Raw genomic sequence first — 9,447 nt, forward strand, 5'->3', positions numbered from 1 at the left:
TGATTCATTATTGTGTAGTGTAAACGCTCTTCTCTTCAAAACGACTGAAAATAGATAGTTTGATGAGATCCCCCTTTGAATGGTCCGCCCTCTACAAATCCACAAACAAAACAAACACATTTAAAAAGGAGGAAGAGAATAAAGAGTTTCAAGCTCAACTGTGTAACTGATGAGGGGGATATATAGACAGAGACTTTGGCTAACGATGCCAAGGGGTTTTCCTTACCACAGGCCACAGACGCTTCTATAATGATTACCTAGCATTCAACTTTCTTTCTTTTTCGATCAATGGATCGAAGAGTTAAGTACAACCTCTTTGGTGGACATCTATCAGAAATCGTGTTGAAAAGTAGGCCTATCTTAGTTTGTTTTTTAAAGTAGAGATTTTACGGCGCTCGCAACTGCATAAGGTCATACTTGAATACTGGAATGTAGAACAGGGGTCTTGGGAAGACGGGGTGCTCCATGCATAAGGTCATATATGCATACGGTCATATGCATATGGTCATATGGACGCCAACAGGTGGATGTCCAGTGGCGGTGGGTAGTGAAGGGCTCACGGGCTTGAACCCCCCCCCCCTCCTCCCCACCCCCAACTTTATCCCAAGGCCAATGAAAATAACGAAATAAGCAGTTGAAACTGTTCTGATCGCCCGCAATGAACACAGAGTGATCAATTTGGCGGCTTGCTCATTTATCCAATCACTGTTGTCCCCGCTTACAACTATAGTAACCTAACAGCCAATCAAATGTCTTTAGGGCTCAGCAATCAACCAGCCCGCTCCCACTGTGTCTCCTCCATGAAACCCCTCTTGTAAAAAGGTAGTAGACTTGAAAAAAATAACACTGCACAGAGGGCTCACGCTCTCCGAGCCCTGACAATGGGGTGAAAGTTTACGACACACTTTCCCCAAGTGACACAGTTACCTATGCGCCCATAGGGCCTTTGTTAGGCGCGTTTTATTTTCTGCAACAACACGACCCTATCCACCTCATACACTTTATGTGTTTGGAGTTTGGAGTGCTGTGTGTTTGTGCCGCTGAGATTTAACAGTTATTAATTACATCAAACCACTTTGGAGGCAACTTTTTCATCAAATAAAAACTAATTAGAGAAATTTGGAGGTGAAACGGCTTCGTCCCCACCATCCAGAAGAATTTAAAGTAGAACAAAGAGATGGCACACAAAGATGACTCTTCTCGTTTGAATGGTTCTCAAAATGCCGTGGCTCGCCGTGAGTATAGAAAAATCATCACTGTGTTGTTCTTATTGCTTGCTTTTTGGTGGTAAAAAAGTGGAAGAAACCTAAGCCCCACCTAAATCTAGGTTCACCCACCGCCACTGTATGTCAACATAGAAGTCTTAACAGTGAATCAGGCTTACTCTGCTCAACTCTCTAGCTTTAACAACACAATGTCTGCTTCGACTATCAAGGCACCCCGGAAATAGTGGGTTGCAAGAAAGTGACAACATACAAACGAAGTAGATGAAAAATGACTATAGTAAGGGTTAGGAAAGAAAAAGCAGCAGCTCCCCTTTGCAGTTCAGGCACAGTTATGAACATTACATTGATGAATGAGCCCATTTACAATTATACTGAACGTGTTATAATGTCCCCCCTTTGGGAATGGCCTAAACACTCTTGAGTCAGTAGCACCGCCCCGGGGCGACAGGCCTATCTCCTGGACTTGGACGTTTCAAGTTCAAAGGTTGATCTTCATCTTGCCAAAGATTGTACATAACAAGATAGTATACTCGGCTAAAAAAATGTTCGCGGAAGTCCGCGCATTGGTTCTGATGTCGCTGCAGTCTTTGTTTTTCAGCTGTTCCGGTTCGCTCAGTGCGGAGTTTTGGGGTTGTTGTTTTTTAATGACGTTTCGCCACTCGTTCTAAAGCCAAATTAAAAAAAGAAAAAGGAGAAAACAGTCGCCCCTTCCACCTGAAAAGGATTTTTGTCAGCGTAACCATTAAAAAAAGGCGCTATACCGAAATTTTAATTATAATTTATACAAAAACTTGTTAGTTTAACTTTGATTTTTCCACACAATTAGGGTTACTCTGTCCGCAAAGCGGGCGCTTTTCGAAGAGGGCGACACCAGATTTTGAGGACATTTTTAATTGGTTCAAAGAGGAGTGAACCATCTTGTTATACAGAATCTTTGGTGAAGTTCCCATAATAATAATATATCGATACTGTTAATTTTGGCTGGTTAAAACGATCTTTGCTCGCTCAAGTGAATGGGCGGGGAGAGTTACAACTACAACTAGAGTCTAGAACGATGATTGTAACTGATTTTGTGAGAATTGTTTTCATACCCCCAGTTCAAAAATAGAGTTTTAATTATTCAGGTGAGTGCTCCAAAAGATATACTTTAGATCTAGATCTATATCTAAATCTAGATCTAGATCTAGATATCTAGATCTAGAATCTAGACCGCGTAGGCCTAAGAAAGTGTACCCTGTTCTAGATCTAGATCTAGATTCTAGATCTATCTAGAGAGAATCTAAAATCTAGATTCTAGATCTAATCTAGATTCTAGATATAGATCTAGATCTATATATCTAGATCTAGATCATCAGTGCTTTCTAGCGTAACATCATGGGTTCGATGAAACTCTAGCCAGGCGTTCGGCGAGTTCGTCCAACGGGTTTGGCAGAGGTCAAAGGCTGCTTTTATCGGATCATTACGAATTCGGTGGAATCATTTCGTTGTGACTTATAACTTATTTACTTATTAAGAATTTTAAGCAAATATAATCGTAACTCCCCTGATTTGGATTTTTTGAAATACAAGATTGCCGATTTTGACTAGATATCTACACATCCTCACCCCCCCCGGCATAGATATCTAGAGATTCTAGATAATGAAAGAAAAACAATCAATCTACATGTACTCAGTTACAGTAGCTTAGTCTAGGCACCCACATCAGGTGCAACTTACTTAGGCTTCCCCTGTGCAAGGGGCTCTCGAAGTCACTCTGTGCCACCTTGCCCACTAGAAAAAACATTAGTAGGCCTAAGTTGCTGCAAAGTTAGGATGTAGATCTAGATCTAGATATATCTAGATCTCACTTGGAAGGCAAACATTCGCCATTAGTTTTACACACGACAAGGCGTAAAAACAAAATTCCTTCACTTTGCGTTGTGGATGACATTGGCCTAGCGCCGGTCTGTACGTACGTATGTATGCATATACTTGCTGCATGTAGCCTATGTGTCTTTTTTTTCCAGGTGAATGGCATCGTCTATAGAAGTCAACAGGTCTTCCCTTCCTTTGTTTTTGCTGGTGGCAGGGCTCAGCTGTACAGTTTCTAAAGGTACCGAAAGTCTTGACAGCATGGCCTTGACAAATTTATCAGTGACAGTGTTTCGTTCATTTGGAGATAGAGCATTGAAATGCACTATAATATAAATTATATATATGCAATATTGTTATTGTTATCCCTGTAAATCTCCATGCTACAAAAAGGAAGTTAAAGATGACGACCAAAAATATTACTAGAAAAGAAAGAGGCAATAACTGATAAATCGGTAGTAAGTTTCTATGTTAGATTATGAAAATGGTCTCATTCGGTAACTATCAGTAAAACGTGTTCGTAAACGTGATCCCCTGTGACATGATTGAGTTATCAAAGGGATACCACGTTGGTCCCACCAGTCCTGTTATAGCCAGGGCCCACTGATTGACACTTGTGAGGTTCCGTACCTCCATTTCCAACGAGCTTGAGGACCATCACTGATCTGGTTGGTGCGTACTTCTGATGTAAAATTCAGCAGCGGAACCTTCGCCTGTTGTAGAAGAGTGTGTTTCTGAGTTTCTGATATGGGAGAAAGTCTGTAAAGTGTGGCAGATGATGTATCTAATGTGGGAGGGATGTTTCCCGTGGTGAAGGTGGAGAATAACTTATCTGTGGGTATCAGTTGGGCTAAAAAGTGTGTGTGTGTGTGTGTGTGTGTGTGTGTGTGTGTGTGTGTGTGTGTGTGTGTGTGTTTGTTTGTTTGTTGAGAAGGTGGTTTCATCTTGTTGATGACTATATTATTTTTATCCTACATTCAGCCAGCTGTCCTGAGGGTTACTATGGTATTGGCTGTTTGCAGCGTTGCCGTTGCCATCAGTCAAGGTCAGCATCATGTGATGAGCTGAGTGGCAGATGTCAGTGCAAACCAGGCTACACTGGTACAGCATGTCAGGAAGATATCAATGAATGTTTTCTGGAACACCCGTGAGTACTGACTGACCTTTTTAAAGGTAGGATCACTCTTCTTGTGGCTTGACGTACACTGCCAAACTCTGTTCTATAATCTGTTTTGTCAGCGCTGTGTCCAACATAATGACATTTCATTAACATACTGGACTATTCTGTTTTGTCTGCATTTGGGACTCCTCAACATTACAGCAGTGGTGTGATTTGTCATTCCTTTAATCTTTCATGGTACATTTGTAACTCATCCGATGACAATTGTGTGAAAAGCCCCAACCCTTTACCCCTCCCACATTCCATCAAATTGTACTGCACTTTCTTATTTAGCCGGTGTTTTTTACCCTGACATGTTGCTGATTTGCTTGTCAGACCATGTCGAGGTAGGAACCAGTACTGCTACAACACTCCGGGATCCTACGAGTGCCACTGTCGTGTTGGCTTCCGTTTCTCTGAGGCTTCAGGTGTCTGTTACCGTAAGTTTACAATCCTGCTGTGGTGTTTGGTAGCCTAAAGGTTATCATGGTTTTTCAATGGCACTATATTCATATCGATTGCTCTGTGTAAAGACTGTGGTATGCCATTTTGAAATGTGAAACACTTAACAATCAACGCGTGGTTTGTATGTGTGGTATTTTGGGTTGTTTTTTTAACAAAGATTCAACAGTCTGGGTTTGAGCATTCACTTTGTTTAGGAAAGTTTTACTGAAGTGCTGGGAACCATGGAGTGTCCTGAGTACGAGTATATGTCGTATGAACATTACTGTTTTCTATTTTCTGTTTCCAGCATGCCCACGAGGAAAATATGGGCACAATTGTAAGCAGTCCTGCTCCTGCCAGAACGATAACACAGCCATCTGTGAGACATCCTCTGGTAATTTGGGGGGGGGGGGGGGGGGTGAGAGGGGGTTGGGTTAGGGAGACTTGTGGTCATGCTTTCCCATCCCTTGCACTGACGCCCATATCATGTACATATATATGTAAGAGCTCAAGCTAAGTCACCCAGATTGGAAGGGAAACTGGGCCTGCCAGTATAATATGAATATAGTCCACCTATTTTTTCCTATTTTTTTGGGGTTAGTGTTTTACGGCGCTCACAACTGCATGTCATATAAGCGTGCGGGACACACCTAACATTTTCAGTTGGTACGAAATTTTGAATTTTGTCCAGGTGGCGGCCGAAGCCTACTCTTATCGATTTTGGACCACCAAGGGGTCTTTAACGTGAGCAACTTGCACACGGGACCTCCGAGATTTTTCGCCCTTGTCCTGGAAAGCTAGGTGTAGATCTTTCCTACCTGAAGATCAGGGGTGTGTCTGAAAGACAACAGTAAAAAAGAGCCAAAGAGAAGCTGTGGAAAGGCTGCAGAAAGAGTCAGGAGCCTAGAGGAGGGGGCAAAGGAGGTGAGGACTGGGGGCCGAAAGTGGAGACGAAAGCAGACGACAGAACATGGCTAGAGAGCAGGAAAGGAGATGAAGGGAGACAATTTCAGAGAAGAAAATTTGTCCGTCGCTACCCGGATTCGAACCCGAGACCTTTGAATGAGAGGCGAACACCATAACCTCTAGGCCACGAGAGCCCCCAGGCCACCTTTTGTTGGATGGTCAGTTTAAGGGACGGTGTGGTTTAAATATGCGGCTTATCATTGCCAAAAGTGGAGCCTACTGCTGATGCCTGTGAGATACGACAAAAGACTTGCATACACGTTTCCCTGCCCTTCTGCTCTGTGCTAGTTTTTAGATAGGAGATAATAAAGTTGTTCATTCTGATATTATATGGTGGGCATGGAGCAAATTGACTTAAATATGTAATATTGTGGACATGTATGCATGCACATGTGTGTATGTGTGTGTGTGTGTGTGTGTGTGTGTGTGTGTGTGTGTGTGTGAGGGGTAAAGGGTTGGGTTAGTTATGTAAGTAGCAGCATAGTGACCTGGTCATCTTTGTTCTCAGGTATGTGTATCTGCTACCCAGGCTGGGAGGGTGCTACCTGTGGTGTGTCGGTGGACGACTGTCGCGGTAACCCGTGCCCGGGACAGTTGTGTGTGGACAAGCATCAGGGCTACCTGTGTCTGTGTGAAACAAAGCAACGTGTGGTGCAGGGCGAATGCAGTGGTAGGTCCTGTCAGGTTGTCTGTGTACCGAAACTAGATGTCCTCATCTCTTTCGTGCAGTGAAAAGGGAATGTATGTTTCATCTGCCCTGGGCAACAACGCCATTGCACACCGGACAGGTCCATAAGTGCTCAGTTCATCTCAACACCAAAGCCCACAAAGTATCCATAATAATTGTTCCAGTGGCTGTTTGATTATGGCGACGTCTTTCCTTTCCAGATAATCGTCCCTTTCTTCCCTCTCCCGTCCCTATCCCCATTTCCCGCATCCTGATGATTGCATGGTGTTCTGCTGTCTCCCTGTCTTCTTCATCCCGCAACTTTTCCTCCAGGGTCTTCAGCACTTCTCCTTTGTCAAATTTCACCTTACCATCAACCACGGCACTGCCTGCCAGCCTATCAGCCTCCTCATTGCGCTTCACCCCAGAGTGCCCAGGACAGAATATCCACGTGATGGCTCTAAGTGATGAGTGTTGTATTGGGTTCATCCATTCACTCCGAAGCAGCCCTTTCTCAACCCTTCGCAGGATGCATTGGGAGTCAGTGACAATAATGAGATAGGTAGTTCTTGGTCTTGTATTTTGAATACAGCCAAGCGCTCTTGTTACGGCCTCAATCTCCATTTTCATGCTTGAAGTTGTTCTTTCTATGGCCCCTGACATGCTATGAACCTGTTTGTTCCCACTGTACATCACAAAACCCCACCCAATTTTCTCACCCCTTCTGACCGATCCATGCGTGTAGACCACTGGGTACTCTGACTTAGAGTGCTCCCCAATTAACTGTCGTATGGCGTTGTCATTAATGACAGCAGCACGTTCACGTCTTTCACGACCCATAGTGATGTGAACGTTGGCCAGGCCTCTGTAATCCGGGCACAGTTTAAACCATTTCTTTCCACTGCATATTTCATCGATGCCACAAACTTTTCCTCAAGAAGTCTTCAGCTTCTGCCATCCATGAGCTGCCCCGTTTGATCCTATTTCCTTTGATGCTGCTTAGGTTATCATGCAAAGGGTGCCTCGGGTCTCCCAAAACATTCAAGTACAGCTTTGCCTGTGCCACCTTATGCCTCACTCTGATGCTGGCCAGGTCTAGGATGTATCTCCTACAGACAACATGGGTGTCCTTTGTTCAACCCAAGACTGCCCTCATATCTGCATTCTGTACTCTCTCCAACCTGTCTATCTGAGTCCTGGACAGGGACAGGATTCCCAGACCATAGTCTGTGACTGACAGAACAACCAGCTGCATTAGGAGAAAAAGAACTCTCTGTTGAATTCCCGCTGAAGCTAAGGTCTTCACTACATGAATGCCCTTCTGAGCCCTGAAAGCAGCATTGTCAATATGTTTTCAGAAAGAAAGTATCTTGTCCTGAGTGATTCCCATGTACTTCAACTCATGCTGTCAATGAGAAAGTGGTCAAATTTGTTTTCATGTCAGACTGGGCCTCATGCCTCATGTCTCTGCCTCATGCTAAGGTGATCTCAGTTTTGCTGGAGGATAAGGCAACTCTTTGAGGACTTGTATGGACATATGTCTTCTTGAGACTACCAAAATGACAATCTCGTGTTTTTCCCCTTAGCTAGTTTTAGATATCAATATAACAAAACTGTGTGGATTGGTTTTCCTGTATGATTCCCAAACTATCCATTTGTAAAAAAATTGTATGATTCGTGTACTGTCCCTAAACTATAACATTTTTGCTGTGCTGTTCCAAGACTACCAAGTTGAGGAATATCATTCTGTCATCCATATAAACTGTAGAGATGACAAATATCTTTTCCATAGCTCTTCCCAGACTACAAAATCTTGTTTTCCCTAATGCTTTTTCCAGACTACCAAGTTGATATGATCTCCTTCAACTTGAACCCTGGCGTTGGGGAACTTGTTGACATCTACATCCTATTTGCTCTGCCCCAGGTATACCAAGTGCATGCTTCGTACGGACCAAACTTTGTCTACAAAGTGAGTTTTTCAACCAGTCTGTTCTGCCTGGTATAACGTTGTGTCATTTCTGGTGGGTGTCGTGTTCATGTTGAACAAGACCTAATATGCTGCTGGATGCAGTGCTTTTGGGATTACTTTTTCTGGTGCTGCTGACTCACTAGTTATGAAACTTTCCGTGGGTAGTTGGCCGGTGCTCTGGTGTGGTTTGCTTCTTCTTTCCTATCAAACATCTATTGTCCTTATTTCCCCTTCTTCTTTTTTCTGTTTGTTACTCTCTTGTAACACCTCTTATCTTCTGGCGCTCATATGACCTTATGCAGTTGCAGGCGCCGTGAAACCTCTACTAAAACTAAACCAACTGAACCTTCCTCTTCTCCTGCTCCCTTTACCTAGTGGCTTCACCGCATGCAATAGCTGTGTATATTGTATGGTTCTCTCTTCTCTCTGATTGGTGATGGTGGGGTGTTGAAATTAGGTAACAGAAATGTCAGGCAATGTCTTGCTATCATAGAAAAAGACTCAACTGATAGGGTGGGATGATGACTGTAAGGATATGTTTACATTTCATTAATTACCTACCTTCCTGAATTGTCCAGTTTTTATTTAAAATTTTCTCTTTATAATTGTTTTCCATTCTACTCTTATTCATCTGCAGGGGGTGATTCTGATACAATTTCGCCTTGTTTTATGTCTATTATGTTAAGAATACTTCTGGAAACAGCAGCTGGAATCTAGTGATCAGTGACCTCTGTCTTAGGTGGAGCGTTTACTCAGTTTCATAGTGACTCCATGCATCAGGCCCATTTTCAACTGTAATCACCTCGGTTTTGACTGTTTTCTTTATCAACAGATCTTGGTGCTAAACGGCCCAGATGCTCCTACCAAGACAGACACTGGTATACATTTGCATACACATCACCTTTGATCCCCTTCTACAATACACTATTCAACCTACGAACCACTCATCCTTTGCAGAGGTCTGCAGTAACGACCTGTGAGAAGAATTCAACTTTAAACCCTTGACCTCACTGTTGGCAATCAGTGTAAGGGTGACAACAAGTATACAACTTTGCAGTTGATTCAGGACTGAATATGGAAGTAAAACTAAGTACATGTAGTTTGCTTAATGCTTCTGAGAGTGGATGTCACATTTTTGCCTACATAATGATGACGACCCCCCCCC

The 9,447-nt window shown here is 43.2% G+C and overlaps 1 protein-coding gene across 1 annotated transcript in view; it reads left to right on the top strand.

Moving 5' to 3' along the window:
- The first annotated feature begins 2,235 nt into the window (after positions 1-2,235).
- LOC101853509 (polycystic kidney disease protein 1-like 2) overlaps positions 2,236-9,447 on the top strand; it is a 54,628-nt gene continuing 47,416 nt past the window's right edge. The window contains exons 1-7 of the mRNA XM_013081518.2: positions 2,236-2,350; positions 3,233-3,318; positions 4,059-4,224; positions 4,573-4,676; positions 4,988-5,074; positions 6,155-6,316; positions 8,152-8,282. Of these exons, the coding sequence (XP_012936972.2) occupies positions 3,237-3,318; positions 4,059-4,224; positions 4,573-4,676; positions 4,988-5,074; positions 6,155-6,316; positions 8,152-8,282 (732 nt within the window). The 5' untranslated portion in view covers positions 2,236-2,350; positions 3,233-3,236. The remainder of the gene's footprint in view (positions 2,351-3,232; positions 3,319-4,058; positions 4,225-4,572; positions 4,677-4,987; positions 5,075-6,154; positions 6,317-8,151; positions 8,283-9,447) is intronic.

This window comes from Aplysia californica, unplaced genomic scaffold (genome assembly GCF_000002075.1).
Source record: "Aplysia californica isolate F4 #8 unplaced genomic scaffold, AplCal3.0 scaffold00007, whole genome shotgun sequence".
NCBI classification, from domain to species: domain Eukaryota; kingdom Metazoa; phylum Mollusca; class Gastropoda; order Aplysiida; family Aplysiidae; genus Aplysia; species Aplysia californica.